Source organism: Pelobates fuscus, chromosome 3 (assembly GCF_036172605.1).
Source record: "Pelobates fuscus isolate aPelFus1 chromosome 3, aPelFus1.pri, whole genome shotgun sequence".
Classification (NCBI taxonomy): Eukaryota; Metazoa; Chordata; class Amphibia; order Anura; family Pelobatidae; genus Pelobates; species Pelobates fuscus.
This window is the reverse complement of record NC_086319.1, coordinates 233,298,145-233,320,572: the sequence shown is the minus strand read 5'-3', so window position 1 is coordinate 233,320,572 and position 22,428 is coordinate 233,298,145. Positions and strand designations below refer to the sequence as shown.

Here is a 22,428-nt window from a genome sequence, read left to right as displayed (position 1 = left end):
CATACTCCTTGAATGATTGGCTAATTCTTACTTTTCTGCAGGAGACCTACTTCGTAAATTATTTGTATTGATATATTTCACAATAACCTGCATTTTTTTATTTGTATTTTTCACAATACGACATTAGTGGGCATTAGAATTTTTTTTTTTTTTTTAAATGAAATTTCTCTCTATATCTATAATCAGCATTTATGTCTAATCAGCATCTTGATATGCCACACCTTTGAGGTGGATGGATTATCTTGGCAAAGGAAAAGTGCTCACTAACACAGATTTAGACAGATTTGTGAACAATATTTATAAGAAATAGGCCTTTTGTGTACATAGAAAAAGTCTTAGATCTTGGAGTTCAACTCATGAAAAATGGGGGCAAAAACAAAGTGTTGCGTTTATAATTTTGTATTATATTAATATATATCAACCGTATATACTCGAGTATAAGTCGAGTTTTTCAGCACATTTTTTGTGCTGAAAAACCCTCACTCGACTTATACTCGAGTTAATGTCTGTATTATGGCAACTTACATTGCCATAATACAGACAAGGACCGCCGGGCTCATTACAAGCCCGGCGGTCCTGTTGGGGGGCTGGCAGAGAGCATTAACTTACCTTCCTGCAGCTCCTGTCAGCTCCCTTCTCCTCCGTGCAGCTCCTCTGTCAGCTCCCACTGTAAGTCTCGCGAGAGCCGCGGGGTCACCGCGGCTCTCGCGAGACTTACAGTGGGAGCTGACAGAGGAGCTGCACGGAGGAGAAGGGAGCTGACAGGAGCTGCAGGAAGGTAAGTAACCGCTCACTGTCAGCCCCCCCTCCTACACAGCCCATACACTGGACCACCAGGGAGTGAGAGCCCCCCTCCCTGGCAAGCTAACAAGCAGGGAGGGGGGACGAAAATTAAATCAAATATTAAAAAAATACAATAAAAAATATTAAAATAAAAAAAACTTAAAATATTAAAATAAAATAAAAAACTTAAAATATTAAAATAAAAAAATTATAATAAAAATGCCCTCCTCCCACCCAGTACACACACACACACTCTCTGCATTATATACACACACACACTCATACAAACAATCTGCATTCTACACACACATACAAACACACACTCTGCATTATATACACACACACACACTCATACAAACAATCTGCATTCTACACACACTCATACAAACACACACACTCTGCATTATATACACACACACTCACACAAACAATCTGCATTCTACACACACTCATACAAACACACACACACTGCATTATATACACACAGTGTGTGCGTATATAATGCAGAGTGTGTGTGTGTTTGTATAAGTGTGTGTGTGTAGAATGCAGATTGTTTGTATGAGTGTGTGTGTATATAATGCAGAGTGTGTTTGTATGAGTGTGTATATAGTTCTAAAAATCACAGAATTTCATAGCCCCAAGTTTTACCCTCGACTTATCCACGAGGCATAGCATATTTCACTTATACACGAGTATATACGGTAGATGTAAAAAAAAAAAAAAAAAAGTATACATTTACACTTTCTTCAGTTCAGATCTGTTCTTTTATTAATTTAACTTACACACCGACTGTAAATTTTCCAATATGGTTTACAAAAAATGTTTTTTACAGCCTCAGCCACAAGGAATGTCTAAAGAAAATAGTATTACACAATGGGGAAAAAAGCCAGAGTAAATCTGTACATTTTCCAAACTGGTTCTTTATTATAGAGAAAAGGTCTAGCTTGATTTTAAGTTAAAAACAAATATTTTATGCATTACATAATTGTACAGATCTTATTGTCATACCAGCTCAACTTTTTAAACTTATTTTATAGCAAAGATAAAACCATGAGAAATAGAAAACAAAAAATAAAAGATTTCAAAACAGATTTGTGCCAAAATAGTCTATAAATATTGCAACAATAAACAAACAATGATCCCTGATATGTGTAGTTAATTCGACTGTATAACAGCAGTCTTATATGGAGAAAACCAAAACAATTGTCTCTGTTGGTCGCTTAGAAATAGGAATGAACAAAAAGCAATTCAATAAAATATCAGCAGCAATGTAAGTTGACAAAAAAAAAAACACAAAAAAAAACCTAAAAAGAAAAACACACACACACCGGTAAAATGCTACAGTTGCCTGTCTGTCATGAGAGGCTCCCCTGTGGCTAGGCGTTCATATAAATATTGCAGCACAGGTGATTTAGGTTGCTCAACACCAGGTGAAGAAGGGATTTCAAAGTCAGAGGAGCTCTGGGAGTTTGACTTCAAAATGGCATGGTCGCCTTCTTCCCCCTGTGAATCGCCTTTCCTTCTATCCGGAACAGGTCTTACTGGAGATGTGACGCTGGATGTTTCATCATGATGATCGCGATCATTTGTTTGTGCTGCCTCAGCTACAGATGCTTCTGTAAACACTTTTTCTCCAAAACCGGATACAAGATAAGGGTATCTGTTTAAAGTGCATACATTTGCAGCAGCTTTTTCTTGAGTTGACAGCAGTAAAGTGTCAGCTTGATTATCCCATCCTTGGCTGCCTTGCTCTGAGATATGGGTGGACTGGGAGGAATTTATGGAGGAAATATGAGTTGAATCAGAGTCTGAATCGCTTAAAAGAGGGGACTGAGAACCTCTGTGTTCACCAGTAGCTGAAACACACTCCTGTGGGTCAGAAAGATTATCTTTCGTAATGGCACAATGAAAGAAAGTGCACCACTTGGGCACAGCATCATCCTCTGGATCAGCAGTCACATTTTGAGAGCCACTGGCCACTTTATTCTCTTCATTCATTTTTTTAGATGTCATGTACCCATTTGTGGTATTGGAATGTACTGTAGGAGATTCATCTTCTTTAAGATCTTCTTCATCTTCCTCATCCTCTCCATTGGATTCCTCACAGTCCACATAGTTTGTTTGCAAAGAAAAGTTAATCGAGGCTTCGCTTGGACCTATGGGTATATCAACTTTATGGTGATCTTTGGATGAGACATTTAATTCTTTTACAATCTCTGATGTCCACTTACACCCTCTGGAAATCTTGCTCCTCAAATAAGTCAGTGAGTGGTCATCAAATAAATCAACATAGTCTTCATCTGTTGACATTGTGTTAGAAAAAGATATACATTTATCAACAAAGTAAAAAACAAAAACACACTTCGGAAAATAAAGGTTTCTTAGTCGGAGAAGGGATCAACTTTAACAATGTCTCCTATTCTGCACCGTAAAAATGTCTTGCTAAACAACAGTCCTGTGCCTCAATAATTACACAGCCTTAGAACATCTACTTGGATATGTAGAAAATAATACATATCACTCTTAGGAATGCAGGTGCTTATGCCAATATGATTATGTCATTAGGAGATCATGCACATAAAGGTTTTTGTTTTTTTTTCTTTACTTTGTGCTCTAATTGCACAACAAACAATGTGACACAGAAATGGTCCCACATAAAACAAAATAATTAAGACCCACAGGAGAATTGTCTTACTGTGTCACAGATACAATACAGACATACACATATATTTGGTCACAACTACATCAGAATAATTCTGACACACTATGATATAACGGACAGCTTTTGGAGTCACACAGAACCCCCCACCCCATTCCAAACCTCTCCGTTATTTATATCTACTTTGGTAGTGTTGTTTATGACTGTACAAGGCAACTAATGTAAAAGTATTACCAACTAAGGAATGTACACTCTTTATGACAGGGATCTCAAACTTTGGCTCATCAGATGCGGATGGCCTACAACTCCCAGAATTCTATGAATGCAACAGATGGCCAGAGAATCATGCGAGATGTAGTTCATTAACATCCAATGGGACCAGAGTTTGAAATGTGATGCCTGCTTTATGTCATGGTTCCTTACGTAAATAAAATTAATCAACAAAAATCTTTTATGAGGGTCCCACCTGTGTTTGACGGGTCTGTGGTTTTCGGTCTTTTCAGAGTTCCTAGGGGTTTATACAATACAACTGAACTGTCAGAATTAGACCTACAAAATGGCTTCAAACTGTAGTGATAAATAGAAAAAATAAGCAGAAATATTAAACATGCGTAAAAAAAAGCAAGCCATGCCAAACAGCAGTGTGTAGCCAACTCTCTGAGTGTGCAATCATTTCACTTTAGATTCCTTGGCTGTAGCTGTGAACTACAATAAACACAAATTGCATTTGTTGTGTCAAATGAGAGCAAACAGATTTTGTAAAAGAGAAATAATCTGATGTGGGTGTGCTGAATAATCAAATGCATTTTATTAGTTAGGTCTATTATAGCAGGGCATGTTGCATCATTTTAATTAATAGGTTCAGTCTAGAATTGAAATCTATCGCTGTGATAAACGGGCCATGTACAAGTAAGATTATGACTGTTGGCTGAAGGAGACGTAGATAATATTTTACTGGGAAGTTAAAGAGTTACTTCTGCTTCTACTGCTTTTAGAAGTAATTCCTGGTGGTAGGAATATCTATTTGCACTTGTGTACTGGGGTTAGGAACACATTCGATTCCAGGGTGCCCAATGTTAATTCTGTGCAAAAAAAAAATACATCAGGGCGCATATACAGACGTGGTCAAATTCTCTCCAATTTTAGTTTTTTTGAATCCCCCCCCCCCCCCCCAAAGTTTTAAAACAAAAATGGGAGGTGGGCATATTTAGAAGTGCTTAATAATTAAAAAACAAAATCAAAAGAAAAAACAGAAGGTAGAAAGAATAATGATGACAGGATGACAGTTACTCTTTAACTAGTTTTTGCTTAAAGGATCACTAAAGGGACCCAGACAACTTCATCACAATTAAGTGTTCTGGGTGCAGAGGCTTTATTTTTTAACCCTGAAATCCAAAACACTGTTGCAGGGTTAAACACACCACTAGTGGTGAAGCGTGGGGATTTGCCTCCAAATGCTTTCCTATGGAAATGCATTGGATTGGCTGATTTATCAATCTTGGCAATCTCAGCTAGGAAGTTTTACTTTTTTTATTTCCGACAGGGAGGGTTGGGCTTATGGGATTCATACAGGTTTTATATTTTATTAGAAAATTGCTATGTTATCATAAATGATATTGCAATAAACCTAATCAGTTATATTTTAGATCTTGGCCAGTGGCTTCCACTTCATTAAGCAGACAATTCTATTTGTATCATGTGCTTATAGGTCATTGGTAAAAAACAAAACAAAAAAAACATATATACATATATACTCACATATCTTCTACATTTTTTTTTGTTTTCCCCAAAGGAATCACATTGGGATAAGCATACATTGGCTGAATGTAATTCAAAAAATCTTTAATCTAAGAAAAAAAAAAAAAAAAAAGGTATTTAACACCATTTCAAACATAGCTGTACGAAAGGGTTCCAACAAACAATTTTCTGGCGATATAAAAGTATTAGGTGCATGTACAGATTTACCAAGAACCAAAAACTGCAAGGGTTATTCACTAATGGAGAATTTTCCAAAAATCAGCTAATTTTGCCAAAACTGCCATTGTAACAGTTTGGCTATTTTAACCTAAGTTTGGTAACATATTTTAATTGGCTACAATATGGAATTAAGTGAATAATCTTGTAACTGTGAAAAGACCATAAAAGGAATGTTTTATGTGAGACACAGTCATGAAACCTGCCAAACAAATACTATTTTGCTGACATCTGAACCCACAAACTTTTCAGGCTTAAAAGAATAATTAAGGGTGAATAAATGTCCCCCATTCATTTTTAATAGAAGTAATACGTTAAAATCAATATTACAGCATTGGTGATGTTGTTCTTGTCTTTAGAGAAACTGGTCATCTAAACACAATATCTGTCATAGTATTTGATTGTGCTGCCACCTTGAGGTTAAAGAGGAACTGTCACTTCACTTTTAGCACAACCAAATAGCTAACTAAAAGTGAGCGATTGGTTGTGCCAAGGGTGTTTTTTAATATTATTTAAAGGTCTTAAGATTTTAGCTTGCAAATCTTGGAGACCAATGCTGACAAGTATATAAATTAGTTAGTGATGTATGCATGGCATGTGTGTGTTTATGGCACTGCTGGAGACATTATCCAAGCTTGTATGTCAACATATGGAATTTCTCAGTTAGATGCTCGAGCGTGCCAAACTGCACAAGTATAACAAAGGTAAGTAGGTGTTGTTAACTTACCTCCATTGCTCATTTCATACCGGTAAATGTTAAAATAGTGTTTAATGGGGTGAGGGACCAAAGACCGTGAACATCTATGAAAGTAATATGTCCTCTTTAAAAGTCGGCACATTAAAAGCTTTAACAAAATATGCCTTGTAAAGGGGGTCGAATAAATCTGGGTTGGGCAGCTGGGAAAATAAGGTAACACACCATGTAATAACTGGCGCTGCCACCTTGCCTGACATACATTGGTTGAACACAATAATAGGTCATGTCAGACCTATTACAATGGGGCTATCACTATGTACCTTAACTACAAATCTACATTAATAAATGTATAACGAAAAAAATTAGAGGAAAACTGGAGTCTCTGTGTTCCAAGCCAACCTAATGAAAGCCTTAATGGTTCAGTCATATAGCTGGGTGAAAGGATCCTTCTTTATTAAAAAAAAATACTATGTCTTTGTAACACCACATACGTACCTCACTATATGATGAATGAAAAGAAAAACAAGCGCGGTAAGAACTTTCTCCAGTTCTACAAAAAGGAAGAGAAATACATATTTATTAAACTATTAAGCCAATTCCATTTATAACACACTTGCACACTTTACAAACACAAAAAACGGGGACGATCCCAATAATTAACTGAATAATGCAAAATTTGGAAAGATGGAATTTCATAGTATAACAATTTAACATGTGTATCTCAACAAAACATTAAAGCTCTCTTTTCCAGTTGAGACAGTCTTTGTACTAAGTGTATAAACTAGTTAAATGATAAAACATCCCTCTAACCCCCTTCTGTTTCTTTCATTTTTTTCCCTCTCTCTCCCCCTCCCCTTTTCACTTTCTTTCATTCTTATTCCTTGGGCACTATATTCTATTCTTCACATTACACTCTGTACCCTTTGGTATTTTTCATTTCCCTCTCTCTCCTTTGTTTGCTGCTTGTGAACAACTTTCCTGATTGAAGACGAAAACACTTTATAAACCTGCATATGCTCATGGTGGTGTACAGGCACTACTGAACTGCATAGCCTATACTTGGTATTACTTTTGTTTGCCTTTATGTGTACCACACTAGATGTTTTCCTTTTTGTCTTTTATGCCTACATAGGCTTTGTCTTATCATGCGGTACTCTGCTATACCACCAATAAACATTAAATAAAAATTAGAAAAAATAAAACAAGGTAGAGAATCTTTTCCTTATTTACTAGGCATATTTATTGGTGCTATAGCTGCAATGTAGTCATATTATACTGTATGTATTACTTGCTGAATCCATTATATTGGTTACATAGAACTCCCTTGTTGTCTTAAAATATGTGCCGTTTGCAGTTAGTGTGAAAGAGGGCGTCTGAAGAAGTACTTCCTCCACCATCTCCATATCTAGAATTATATAGTCCAGGTGATTCCTACAGGATCCCTAGTGGAATGAATGAATTATCGGAATTCTAAAAATGTGTAAATTGCCTTCCCCTTCTAATGACTTCTGTTAGCTCTCAAGCCAAGCCCTGCAATGCAGCTGTAATTCTCAGTTTTCTTTAAAATGTGTATTAAGATTTAGCTCATTACATGATAATCAAGTTAAAACAAGGCAAACGTTGCAGTCCTGTAGAAGAAACTGAAACAATGAGGACGATTTATCAGTGTTCTGAAATGTGTGCTTTATTTCTCTCTAATCTAATTTCTCTCTAGTCTCTAATCTGTTTGTATTATTAAATTGCTCTACAAATGGTCTAAAATGTGTAGAGGTTTCTCTACCTAAACTTCACCAATTTGTCACAGAAAAGTAAATATCAATAAAGACTGCCAAATTTAGAGTGGTGGAAAAAAAAGAGAAGTGAAACAGAAGACTATTCTGGTGAAAAAGTGATGGAAAGATTGACAAATCTATTGTGTTACTGAAATAAAGGTGTGCATTAAAAAAAACAAAAAAAAAGACAGGGCCCCAAAAAAGCAAAAAAAACTGTGAATGCAACACTTTAATAGATTATCCTCATTGTTCTATTTCTCCTATCGGGACTGCCAGGACAGTTGCTACTTAAAATGCTCAACACTACTTAAATCTAGTAGCAGCTGCTTACTGAATGCTAAATGTCACATGTAGCAACGATAGGTGAAAAGAGCCTGTCCTTGTAATAATAATAATAATATTATTATCCCCATGGCAAAGAATAAACAAAAGTGAACAGACAAAAAACTATTTTTTACAAGAAACCTATATATTACATGCACAAAAATTCACTTCTACTTCCAGATCAATTAAATGTGACTACTTCCCTTATTAAATAGAAGAGATTTTCATTTAAAAGTGTGAAAGGTAACAAAATAAAATATATAAATTCAAGATTTAGAGTACACCATTGATCCCAGAATGGTCAGAGGTAGCACCCTCCTTATCACCTAAAGATATGCTCAGTGAATCACTTTTGGAAATCTTTAGTTATCAGATTGAACAATGCAGCCACAGTTGTAACTCCACAATTTCGGAGAAATCCATTTATCCCTTCCTTTTCAGACTTGGGTCCATGAACTAGGGACATGGATGGAAATTTAAAGCTTGCAATCTCAGACTCCTATCAAACACAAAAAATATACCCAGAAATGTATTGGTTGAGATTTTTAGTCTTTTCTCTTATCTCTTCTTCTTTTTGCGCTTATCTCCTGACAAACTTCCAGAACTAAGTGAGATACATCTTCGTTTTACTTTACTTGGATTTTTTTTTTTTAAGTATTCAAACTATAATAAGCACTAGGTCTACTATTTTGTGTATATTATTAGTTAGTTTTATTGACAATCTACTTTCTTTTTCTACTGCCGCCTCAAAATGTGATGTGAAAAGGTCTTATGATGTTATGACAATAACGGTTTTGTTATATTCTCTGTAAAACCTTAATTTTTCAATAAATATTGCTTCATCTCAAAGCAAAATTATAGAAGAAAAAAAAAAAAGTCTCAAACTAAAAACAATGGATTAAAATGATAATTATGATAAAGTCTGTACAGTTTACAGAATTAATTTACCTTACAATTACATTGGTTTTCCTGCTTCTCTCACCGAACCACATAGTTGATGGTTTAATACTAATGACACGCAGAGGGACATTATCATCGGTGCGCATCCCACATGGTAACCTGTTGCCATGTATAAATTCTTCATTCTTAGCAAAAGAAAGATTTTGCAACATTAAAATGCAACGACCCATGTGAGACCAAAACACATGTACACAGGCTGAAATAGTATACGCTTAGCCTTCACCCTTTGTAAGAGATCATGCAGTTATGTGTTATTTATTTGTAACATTTGGGTAAATTATGAATTACCACTGGATGACGGCATGCGTGAATCTGAGTGCGGCGGTCAGTCGTTATGTGGCACAGAATATCAGGCATGTTCTTAAACATGTCTTGTTTATTCACGTGGACCTGAAGATACAAACAATAATTTTCTTTATATTATCACAAGATTGGTTAAATGCTACATAATCCATTTCTTAAACCCAAATGCGCTTGTCCCTTGCAATTTATCAAGAGTAACTGAACTTGGAGACTTTTCACATGCCATGTTACCAATCTGATATTCCAGAACACAAAGCAATTTTGGAATTTGTTCTCCGATATCAATACACTAGTCGCATTGCGCAATAAGAAAAAACAGTTTAATGACAATGCCTTGCCTTTTTTTTTTAAATTCTTTATTTTGGTTGTGCAGGGGTATTACAAAACAACAGTATGCACAAAAGTGCAGCATAGGAAAGACATATGATATGATAAAATGAAGCATCAAAGGACCACTATAGGCACCCAGACCACTTCAGCTTAATGAAGTGGTCTGGGTGCCAGGTCCTCTAGGATTAACCCTTTCTGCTGTAAACAGTTTACTTTAGGGTTAATCCAGCCTCTAGTGGCTGTCTCATTGACAGCCAGTAGAGGCGCTTCAGCGCTTCTCACTGATTTTCACAGTGAGAAGACGCCAGCGTCCATAGAAAAGCATTCAGAATGCGCGCGCGGCTCATGCGCATTCAGCTGATGACGACCAAAGGAGGAAAAGAGTCCCCAGCGCCGAGGGAGCCCAGCGCTGGAAAAAAGGTAAGGGATTAACCCCTTCCTCACCCTAGAGCCCGGTGGGAGGGGGGACCCAAGGACCCTATAGAGCCAGGAAAACGAGTATGTTTTCCTGGCACTATAGTGGTCCTTTAAGACTGCACATTTTATTTTTAGTAAAAGTAAGCATGTTTAGTAACTGCAGATTATATATATTTTTTTTTAATTCTTTATTTTGGTTGTGCACGGAGTGAACAAACAGCCGGCGTGTGCCACAACAGCGACGTCCGGTAGAATAGGTATACATTGATATGACAAGTTACGGCATTTGATACACAGGCACATTTTTATAATATTCAAAAACAGTAGTTCAGGTTCACGCTTGGTTTTAAATATGGTTGCATATTGCCCATGTCATGGAGAAACAGGTAGAGAAGAAACATATGAGCGGAGCATGGCTTGTGCATGAGAGTGTACATAGAATGTTAAGTAATAGAGTGTTTGATATGTACATAGGCTGATAACAGAAAAGCAGTGTCAAAAGTAGAGATTTTGCTTCAGCGCTTAATATGCTTAGAATATGCTTAAAGTATGCTTAAGCTACGCTTATAGTAACCACCCCATGTTTACCCAGTAACAGTCAGGCAAGAGTCCATGTCGGTATGCAGGATGACCCCTCAGTGTGCAGTGCAGCATGTTGTAGTGTGGTAAGATGCTTAATGGCTGCCTCTGTGCTGATAGTCCCAGTGGGTGACCTGAAAGGGGGGTCGCAGTTCCATTCCCGGGTCATTTGTGTTCCAGCTGAGCACTAGTCTTGGGCCTGTGGTGAGTCCCGGTTGTAGTGGCTGTGGGTGGGTTATTCCTCCATTTCAGGCTCCCAACGGGGTACTGGGCTGTGTGCCAGGTTGGTCCGAAGCCTTGTTTTGTGTTTCTCCCTCGGGTTGAGATTGCACTGGTGTGTCGAGCTGCCACGCTGCTCCTCCTCAGCTTGTGCGAGGTAAGTGTGTGTTCGCCGGTGCCCTCGTTGGCGCGGTCCTCGTTCCGCCGTATGGGAGCAGGAGAGGAGGGTGCGTCCGGTGGCCCTCTCTTCGGGGGTGCCTCATGGTCTCCGCCATTTTGGGAGCGGACTCTCGCTGGCGTTGCGGCACTTCTCTGGGTCACAGGGTGGGGACCGGGATCACCCCCGCCGGTCCATAGGGGGGGGGGGGGGAACAGGGCCAGACCCGCCTAGCCTTGCATTTCAGCTATACCGCTGGTGGGCAGGATAGCTGGGCGGCGGCCGTCCACCCCACTCACCGCCCGGGCGGTCTCCATCACGGTCGGCTGGGATCGCCCCACCGAGGGACTAGACCCGCTTGGCAAGTCTCTCCTCGGGACCAGAGTTGCCTCACGAACTGGGGTACAAATTCTGGCTGTTTAACCAGCGTTTTGCCGAGCTATAGAGCCTAAAACTCGAGTTTTCTTCAGGAGCTCTGTCCCCGTGCTTCCACTCAGCATGGCGGCCCGGCCCCGACCCACTGCAGGTTATATTAAATAAAATAAACAGGAGTCCCAGTTGGGTTGCGGGACACAATGGCGAACAATGACGAACTCTTATCCAACACCCAATCTTGAGGCCGTGGCAGCATAGTAAATATCTGCTTGATTACATGGGGCCGCCAGCCACCTTGAGAAATGCAAGATGAAGCAGCATATGAGGAGCTAGAGTGTCACTCTGGTGAGACTAAGTTGAATTTTCCTGCTCTTCTTGGGCCCTGAGAAGGCTCAATCCCAGACACTGCATTCCCGTGACAGGAAGGCCTTACAGGGACTGTGCCTCCGCACCTATCTGATTCCGCTGGGCATTCAGCCCAAAGCTTGCTTCCGACGATGCAGCTTTAGGGGTGAAGTGGACAGACATTGCCTTGTGTGATTACCGATGAGAAAGAGCAGCCTCGGAGTTCCCCTGCCTGGCATATAGTATATATCCAAATCAGGAAGTCCAACCTGCTTTTGCTTCCTATGAGGAAGGAGAAGGGCAGGCGTAATTTGCCATCGCCGTTGTGATGCAGAAAGTGTGTAAGCAGCTACCGCTCAAAGTGGACTCCTTGAGCCAGTAGTGCAGAAAGGGTATGCAGGACACTTGATAAGGTATCCGGACATTCCAGGCAGCAATCATTCCTGCGCCCTCACTTTGAGGATGCCGCATGTAAAGCAGAGCCAGCCAGCAGGCCAGTTCGGTAAATAAAAGTGTTGGTGCAAACATCTAAGCATTCAGAGCAAGCAGTGGGTTTGCTTTGTCGACAATTACAGATAATTACGTCAATTCGCATTGGGTGTCCACTCTGCATGGTGGCTGAGCCCTGCCCAAACACTTTTTTTCTTTTTAGAAAAGCAAACGGACACACTGCTGTTGCTTTCTAAAATGTAATGTGTATTCTGCGTTTTGCAGTTAGATAAGAAGTTTGTGTGGGTCAGCTCAGCTGCAGAAGCAAATTCTGAAGCTAAGCACAATTTTAGGCTATTAGGAATGGAATTGTGAAAAACTAGAAAATACATGTTTTTTAAAGGAATCATCCAAGCACCATAACCACCACAGTGCACAGCAATGGTTATGTTGCCAAATATGACCCGGCTCCGCACCCAGTGTTTGACTTTTACCATGGAGTTCAGCAGGGGGAGTTCTCTGCCTACCCTATGCCATAAGCCTGTCCCCCTCCAGGCTTAGCTCAATGAAGAGAGCATCCAGCAGACAGGATATGAGGGTGGCACCAGGCGGACCCCAGGTAAGAAGTGAAATCATTACTACTGGTTCCCTACTTACCTGAGGAGGTGCCAGAGCACTCCTGACACAATAACCACTACAGCAAATTGTAATGTTTAAGATACTTGGAGAATTTTATTAACTTCATTTTAAAAGTGCATTCAAAATATGACTGTCACCTAGACATTCCCTTAGACAGTAATTTAACAACATGGATTTGGAATGCTGTCCGAAATATAAACAAACATAGTATTCTAATCATTATTTAGATTCCTGGGCTCCCCTGAATAAAAAAAACAAACAAACAAAAAACGGACTTAACTTTTAGTCCTTGCCTCGACCACCCAATCTCCCCTGCTGAGATCATAAGCCCAGATTGTCTCAGACAATTTAATTTTTCATCATAGGGAATCATTGGGAGGTTAGTGTCTATATGCAGCAACCACCATCTCCTTACAGAGATACATTGAGTCAATACATCGCTATGGTAAGCGTTCAGCGTCTCCGTGCTGAATGGCGGTCCTGCAATCGGTGGAGGACCGAACCTAACAAGCCTTTCTAATGGCTGTCCAAGTGACAGCCACTAGAGGTGGCCTTAGGCAGAAGTGTATACACTGGTTTTTATCAGAAAAGGCAGCATTTACCCCGCTGAGCCTGGAGGTATAGGCTATACGTCCCAGAATCTCTACATTAATTTGTAGTATCTCTTGTATCTATACTATCCCTTTAATTGTACAACATCAGAAAGTTGTCAAATTTAAATATGTGCAGTCTGTACAAGCTCATAGTGGTTGCTACAGCAACCGCAAGTGGTCCACCCCCCAGTAAAACAAACAAAAAAGACAAGCTCTTAATGAATCTATCAGCATTAGTCTGAATACGACACCTTGCTGATGTTGTAAAATTAAAGGCGCACTGTAAACTAATAAAAATGTGAACAGTTGTTAAAATACAGAAAATGTATTACATTAAGAGTAGTCTAAAAATTTTTTTTCAAAATGTCTAGATAACTTCAAATGGATATTAGTTACTATACATTTTATTCCATTGTAAACTAATAATTTTCCTCGTTTTACAAAAACAAAAACTAAAAACAAAACTAACCAAACACAAAACACGCATTTATAAAGAAAGTATAAATGAGCAGGGTAAGATGAAGCATCTAAGTTTGCAGATTCATTTAAATGGTTGGATGGGCAGGGGTTTATGACAAGTACCACAGTGTATGGAGAAAAGCATTGAACTCTTACCTTGATGCCAAATTCCTCACTAAGGTTTGTAAATAAATATTCATATCCATAGGCTGCTTTGCAATTTAGCCATACAACATGATAAGGGCCCATTTTGATCCAGCTACGGACTAACTCTAGAATTCCAATCAGACATTCCTCCTATAAAAGATCAAACAGATGTTAAAAGCAGAATGTCATTTAAATGCTTAACCATTCCCCTCCAATACAACTATGTATCAGTACACATTTTGCTGTGGAACTAAGAACTAAGTGTTTTATATTTAAAAGGACAGCTTAGGCAACACAACCACATCAGCCCACCAGCCTCTGGTGCAATCCCATGGTAAACATATAGGGAGCAGCTCTAGTGATCATCTGAGTGACTGCCACTAGAGGTGTTACTAGGCAGCAATGTAAACATTGTCTTTTCTCTGAAAAGGTAGCGTTTGCATTGCTCAGACTGCAAGTGCATACTATAGTCATTACAACAACTACATTAATCAGTAGTGGTTCCGGGTAACTATACTGTCCCTTTAAAAATCATCAGTGTGGCCTGTTTCTTTTCAAACCTGTTGAAAAAAATAAATAAAAAAATCTTCATACAAACATTATAAACTCAATATCTACCACTATCAAACTAAACAGCACACGTGCAAGTACCTTTAAATATTACTTACCCTACTAGGGATTTGAAAGTATTTGGGATCACAGAATGTTGTATCTAAATAAACACTCTCAATGTCCTTCACTCTAAAAAAATAAATAAAAATAAATAAAATTTAAAAAACAGATAACATTAAGCTTAAATATAATGATGTTATTATAAACCCCCCCCCAAAAATGAATTTTCTTTTTTATTGGGCTAACAAAATAAATATATATCTGATATTGTAATAAGACAGGCTGTTTTCATCTACAGGTAATACTCGAAAAATTAGAACATCGTGCAAAAGTTAATTTATTTCAGTAATGCAAAGTAAAAGGGGAAACTAATATATGAGATAGACGCATTACATGCAAAGCAAGATAGTTCAAGCCGTGATTTGTCAAGAGTGCGATGATTATGGCTTACAGCTCATGAAAACCCCAAATCCACAATCTCAGTAAATTAGAATATTACATGCAATCAATAAAACAAGGAGTGTACATAGAACAATATCGGACCTCTGAAAAGTATAAGCATGCATATGGACTCGGTACTTGGTTTGGGTCCCTTTTGCAGCAATTACTGCCTCAATGCGGCGTGGCATGGAAGCTATCAGCCTGTGGCACTGCTGAGGTGTTATGGAAGACCAGGATGCTTCAATAGCGGCCTTCAGCTCTTCTGCATTGTTCGGTCTCATGTCTCATCTTTCTCTTGGCAATGCCCCTTAGATTCTCTATGGGGTTCAGGTCAGGAGAGTTTGCTGGCCAATCATGCACAGTAATCCCACGGTCATTGAACCAGGCTTTGGTGCTTTTGGCAGTGTGGGCAGGTGCCTGCTGGAAAATGAAGTCAGCATCCCCATAAAGCTCGTCTGCGGAAGGAAGCATGAAGTGCTCCAAAATCTCCTGGTAGATGGTTGTGTTGACCCTGGACCTAATGAAGCACAGTGGACCAACACCAGCAGATGACAGGGCTCCCCAAATCAACACAAACTGTGGAAACTTCACACTGGACTGCAAGCATCTTGCAGTGTGTGCCTCTCCATTCTTCCTCCAGACTCTGGGTCCCTGGTTTCCAAATGAGATGCAAAAGTTGCTCTCATCAGAAAAGAGAACTTTGGACCACTGAGCAACAGACCAGGTCTGTTTTTCTTTAGCCAAGTTAAGACGCTTCTGACGTTGCTTGTTGTTCAGGAGCAGCTTGACAAGAGGAATACATCTGAAGTCCAGGATCCTTTTGTGTGTGTTGGCTCTTGATGCACTGACTCCAGCCTCAGTGCACTCCTTGTGAAAGTCCCCAACACTTTTGAATGGCCTTTTCCTGACAATCCTCTCCAGGCTGCGGTCATCCCTGCTGCTTGTGCACCTTTTTCTTCCACATAACTTTCTATTAATGTGCTTTGATACAGCACTTTGGGAACATCTAACTTCCTTCGCAATTACCTTTTGAGGCTTTCCCTCCTTATGGAGGGTGTCAATGATGGTTTTCTGCACAACTGTCAGGTCAGCAGTCTTCCCCATGATTGTGATTCCTACTGAACCAGACTGAGAGACCATTTAAAGGCTCAGAAACCCTTTGCAGGTGTTATGGTTTACTTAGCTGATTAGAGTAGGACACGGTGAGCCTAGAATATTGCATCTTTTTCACAATATTCTAATTTACGGAGATTGTGGATTTGTGGTTTTCATGAGCTGTAAGCCATAATCATTGCACTTATGACAAATCACGGCTTGAACTATCTCGCTTTGCATGTAATGCGTCTATATCATATATCAGTTTCCACGTTTACGTTGCATTATTGAAATAAATGAACTTTTGCATGATATTCTAATTTTTCGAGTATCACCTGTAGACAGGAAGACAAAGATTACAAATCCTCCTCTATATTATCATTGCTTCCCGCCCACCCTCCACCCCCCCATTGCTTTTTTTAATGTATTGATTGTATAAGACCCATTTCCTTTATAGGTCTATGACCTGACTACATGGGGGTGTCTCTTCCTCAGTGCTCCAATATGTAAGCAAAACATACTTTCTCAAGCAAGATTTTCCCCTTTTCTTTCTATGAACATGCATATATACACATAAAGCAACATGTGGACTCCGACACAGCAGCTCTGCAAAGTGTATCCATACAACTTCCCCATTATCCCATAGAAAATATGTAAATAAGAACAGAGAAATGTCAATACTGCAGACATCCCTCACACATTATGTAAGCACCCTATGCCGCGACCAGCTATTCAATTACATGTTTCAATGCCAAATCACATTAGAATTTGAGTTAAAATTCCAGCCGCTTTTGTCAACTTCACACATTTTGATACCATGGTTTTTTTTTTTTTTTTTAATTTGTTGTTGGCAATCACACTACCAGGTTCACATGAACATTATTAAAGATGTGGTGAGATAAAAAAAAAAAAGTGACAAACTCCATCTGCATTTAAATAAACTCTCAAACTACTTCTGTAGAGAAGCTATACATCATAAGGCATATTTAAAATGAAAAGAAAACGTGCTCTAGACTTGGCAGCTTCACAGCCCACAGAATGGCGGTAAAAACAATGTTGTGAGCACCTGTTTCCTGAGTGTAGTAGTTCCATTCGAGCCACTTCCCCTTTCGCCAGTCTGAAATCCCCAGTGTAAAGTACAGTCCCATGTAATCCTTGAAAGAGAAACCTGCAAAATTTTCGAGTGCATTACAAAATTACTTAGTAGTTTGTATGTATAGACCAATCAATACACATGTAATTTACATCTACTCAGAGAGGATTAAAATTTTTTTTTTTTTTAAAAAACACAATATTCAGAAATAAAAGTGAAAAAAATATATTTCAATACATTTTTATTTTGGGCATAATTTTCATTAAAAAACAAAAAAAAACAACAACAAATCCCAGGCACCAGGACAAAATTTCTACCTGGCACCTGGGATTTTTCGGTCCGGGGTTAACGCCAGCTATTGAATCATTTGCTGTAACTATTAATAGTAAAGAAGAGAATGTGACCACAAGTCTACAGGTGATGTAATTGGCATAGAAAAAAAGACAAGACTTTACAACATCTACATAGATACAAAGTAAAAATAAACAGAACTTACAAATATTTTAATTTGGATAATTTTTTTAAGGATGTTACATAAGAAAAACATTACACCATAAAATATATATATATATCATACATTACAGAGCCAGGACAGTGACCAGCTGGTAGAAGTGTGACCAAAATATCTTCTTTCTGCAATAAAAAAAAATACCTTACTGTATGAGTAAAGTCAATATAAAACAGGGTAATAAAATGTAGCTACATGTGACAAGTATTCTATAGAGTACAAAAATTAAACATACCTTATATCACACAATTTAATAACTGTATTATAAAATGACTAGTTAATGTTTCACACAAAATATATATTCACTAAAATCTATGCAGGCATGATCTGAGTACACATCTTTGTGTCATGTTAAATGCACTGACACGAGAAAATAATAAGTCATATATGTTCATATAGGTTTGTTGGATTTGGGCAACTGAGCTTCCAACATTGTTGGTTGTTAGACACCAGTTAATATATAATTTCTACTCTTGTTTAAATATCAAAATGTATATAGGCAAACCTACAATTTCTGTATAAAAATTGAATGTGTTGCAACTTAACTGAAATCCCAACCCAGTCAAAAGAAATACTGAGACAAAGTAGTTTTGCAAAAATGTAATCATTGTCAGATACCTTTTTTGATGATCAAATCCTATTTTGTTGTAGTCGTTAATACAGATTTTGTGCAATTTGTGCATTTCCCAAAGATTCAAGATAAATACTTACTTCACCTGTAATCTCATCAAGTAAAGAAATCTGAGTTGGAGTATCAATCTCTATAGCGATCTACATAAAATAAACAAATACAATTAATTATGTTACTATATGAAAGGTAACACCTGTAATATAAGACCTTTAAAACTTAATTTTCCTTTTCAAAACAGTGGGCCACTTGAATCATTGAATTAAAGGTATAGCCTGGAAACAATCCAAATGGTTTAAGAAACCCTCTCTTTCTTAAACCATTTAAGAGTAACTAACCAATGTGGCAACTTATCTGACTCAAAGTTCAAGGTCTTTTTCATATTTTGCTAGTGATAAAATGGTGGTTTAAATTATATTTATTATAATACTTGTGAGAGGAAAAAAAAACCTCAAGCAATGTAGTTTGTCTCAGCATATCAATCGCAATCAAAATATATATAAGATAAAAAAAAAATTACGGGTCCGGAGCCTGACATGCAAGCAGACCAGATGTGCTAGACAAGCTCCTAAGTTTAGCAGGATAAATAAGCAATTTAAGCAAGTCAACCCGAGTTATTTTATTACCAAAAAACACAACTTGCTGCATAGTGGGGCTCTTGGTGAATTGTTTGGTACCAGACTCTGAACTCTCCGGGTCCAGACTATCTACCTTCCACTTTTTGCTGCCTTCAAGCTCTCCAGACGCTGTATTCCGTCAAACTGAGTGGACTTCAGCCCTTCCTCCCCCCACTTTGGACCAGAGGGGGTCATCCAGTTCCCTGGAGTTCTTACACCACTAATCACTGCACCAAGCATCGCCATGTGAGAGGGCACCACGTGGGTTCAAAGATGGCAGCGATCACTACCAAAGGTTCAGCGGAGACCGTGTCGCAACAACTTTGGCCAAACTGGACCTAATCTTCGCAAGATTCTGGGATAACATTGAGGCGAGGAAGAAGTGTGAACAGATAGCTCAATCGCCCACCTCAGAAACACAAATACAAACTTCTTGCTTGCACCAGAGCACACTATCCATGAGGTCTCTCTACACCCTGTCTGACCAAAGAGCACCTACCACTACTCAGCTGATGCTGAGAGAACTTGGAGCTGTTCAACATTTGGAGCCAGAAGGGCCGGGAGCAGAGCATGCAAAAGCTTGGGGCAAGGCCAAGGCCCAGCAATATGGGACTCTGATCTTCTTTGCCCATGAAGATTGCAACTACAGCGCAAGAGAGGTTCTGTAGGCACTCGTACACAAGCTCACCAATAGTTCTCCCATGCTGCACATACCTTCTTTTAAAGAAACTTCTCCCAAGACGCCAACAGTATGTCCCAGAATCTGGAATCGGATTAAGGAGCACAAGGTTCACAGAGGTGACCCTGCCGGCATCAGCCTCATCCTAATCTTACCATACAGTAAACTCCTGCATTACTCTTTGCTTTCTTGATCTAGTCAAATGCTAGAACGCTTAATATTTAGTCATCTCCATGTCAAGAGTTTCTTATAACTGTATATCCAGATTATATTAAGCAAAAGTTCTGTTTTCCCAGTTTGCTATTGAGCAACAACTACTCATGTTACCACAGTTTAGCCATCAACCCACAATCTGACAGGGCAGCTTAGCTTGAGACCTACCGCTCGATCATAACTATTGTTATAGGCATGTTAATCCACACAGACTCTCAACATGTATTTTTGCCTAGCTTGATTACTCTTATTTTACTTTTTTTTTTTTTATAAATTGCAGTTCATCTTGACATTTTGTGCTCTTAATCTAAAACATGTATTCAATCGATGTGTTTATGCATTATACGTCACGGTCAATTAGAGTATGTTTCACTGCACTACAAAAATAAAGAATATACTTTTTTTTTTTTTTTTTTTAAAACACACAACAACTTTATAGATAGAATACAAAAATACAAAATTTCTTAAGCAAAAACTGTTGCAAATAGTACCGCTAAGCATGTCATCATGCTGCCCTTCCCCCAGCCTTACATGCTAAACAAAAGACCGGGAAAAAGAGTCAATTATGCACTGCACAGCACGCAATAATGTGACAGTTATTTTTGTGGTTATGTACTTAAACACAGACTGCAACACTTTTGTGAATCTATTTTTTTTTTATGCTGAAAACATGATGGTAGTATTCTGACATTTGTCCTACTAACCTAGTAAATAGGACTCAAGACGTTGAGATAAAGGAATAAAAAAATTAAAATAAAAAATAAACAAAATTAACTTACTATGTGTTTTTCCCAAAATGCATACTTTGGATTTGTTAATAATAATTCCTTAGTGACTGGGGAACAATACAGGTAAAGTTTTAGTCTGCAAAAGAAACAAAATAATTTCATTATATTTTACTTGTGTTTCATTTTAACAGGCCTGGGAAAGGTAAATTCTACGGCTGGTGTAGGATGTAATTCCCAGTGAAGATTAGCAAACCTGGGAGTTACTGTTTAAATCCAGATTTTTAGCAGCCAGTATTATAGGACATTAATTGCTTTTCATTAAGGCAAAAAAAAAAAATGTATATGGACAGTTTATAGCATGAAGAAGAATTGAGGATAAAAAGATGGAGGAGAACCAAGAAACATCCCAAGATGAAAGACTAGATATACACAAAAAAAAAAAAACATACTTGCACTGCAATCTTCGTTTTAAAAAGGGCGCACGCAGTCCTTTCATGTGATCTTAAAAGAGAACATAAACCGTAAAAAAAAAAAGATTATTAAAAATTAATTATAAATACTTTGTTAATACGGTTTTATTAAGTAATGATAGACAAACACATTACTAGTTTAGTAATAATAGGCTTAAAGCAGCTGTCACATTTGAGGAGTCTTTGCATATTTTGCACAGTTCTCCAAACATGACATTTCTGTTCAGTGTGCAGCAGACTGTGGGTGAAGCTGAAGGGAGATTTACATGTCTAAAGTTCTCCCTCACCGGCGGCACCATCTTCATTAAAAGAAAAGGGAAAGACTAGGGGGTAGTAATCCAAAATGATTTGGAAAAACTTGAGATCAGACTATTAAAATGTAAGAAGAAAAATAAACAAAGAAGTATAATCACTATGTCATTAACAAAGGGTAACCTGAGGCAGCAAACACTGTAAAAAGGGGCCTCCCTCTATACCCCAAATAGTAAATGAAATGGTTATTCTTTTAAATGTGTATAAAGTGTACAATTTTACAAAAATATCTGGTAAACTGGGAATTGTGGGCAAGTGAACAGAGAATTAATTTGAAATATCTGCAAAAACTGCAACATCTTGACATTTCATAATATACTTTAATTGTCTACGTTGTACCACTGCACTACAAAAAAAATGTTTAAAAAAAAACAAAAAACATTACAACACTACACATATTACAATAAGGGAATTGTTGACACAATGGGATATATTCATTAAACACAGAATTTGGGTAAAGTGGAAAAAAAAGGTGAAATAAATAAAAAGGTGAAATAAATAAAAAGCCTCTGTTAGGCTAGACAGCTTGCAGTTTATTATTGAATAAACCTCTCGGGTTAAGAGTGCTGTAATTATAATGAATGGAGAATAATATATAATAAATTGAGAGTAGATTAAATAAGTTACAAAACTAAGGCCAACACAGGGGGAGGGTCCTGTTTACATGCAGTGGTTGTGGTGCCCGGTGAGGTCCTACCTTTGTGGCAGTGAGAGAGAAAGTAAGCCCTGGCGGACAGATTCTCTTTATCGAACTTGTCGATGGCTATAGTGGGATACTCCTTCATGCGGCCCGGGAAGGAGCTCATGGTGTCTGAGTGTCAGCTCCCTGACTGAGCCCCAGCACATCCCGGAAGCGGCAAAATGCAGGGAA

General features: G+C 38.3%; 1 protein-coding gene across 1 annotated transcript; it reads right to left on the bottom strand.

Annotated features, from left to right (window-relative positions):
- Window positions 1–1,708: 1,708 nt before the first annotated feature.
- Window positions 1,709–22,418, bottom strand: DCLRE1C (DNA cross-link repair 1C). Its single transcript, XM_063445445.1, has 14 exons — window positions 22,255–22,418; window positions 21,225–21,276; window positions 20,827–20,911; window positions 18,622–18,681; window positions 17,980–18,035; window positions 17,376–17,477; window positions 14,830–14,902; window positions 14,171–14,311; window positions 9,458–9,559; window positions 9,158–9,294; window positions 6,609–6,663; window positions 5,201–5,289; window positions 3,909–4,009; window positions 1,709–3,083 (listed from the first exon to the last, which is right to left on the bottom strand). Exons 1-14 carry the CDS (start codon window positions 22,361–22,363, stop codon window positions 2,122–2,124), a joined length of 2,124 nt encoding a protein of 707 aa, XP_063301515.1. The 5' UTR covers window positions 22,364–22,418; the 3' UTR covers window positions 1,709–2,121.
- Between the last annotated feature and the right edge of the window lie 10 nt (window positions 22,419–22,428).

Bases quoted from the DNA above. Each gene is read 5' to 3' on its own strand.
- DCLRE1C (XM_063445445.1), bottom strand. From the start codon at position 22,363: ATGAGCTCCTTCCCGGGCCGCATGAAGGAGTATCCCACTATAGCCATC. The intron at 17,478-17,979 runs GTATGATATATA...AAAATTTTGCAG, and splicing joins CACTGTCCTGGCTCTGTAAT to GTTTCTCTTTCAAGGATTAC. The intron at 3,084-3,908 runs GTGGGACCCTCA...CAATGTCAACAG, and splicing joins CACAGACCCGTCAAACACAG to ATGAAGACTATGTTGATTTA.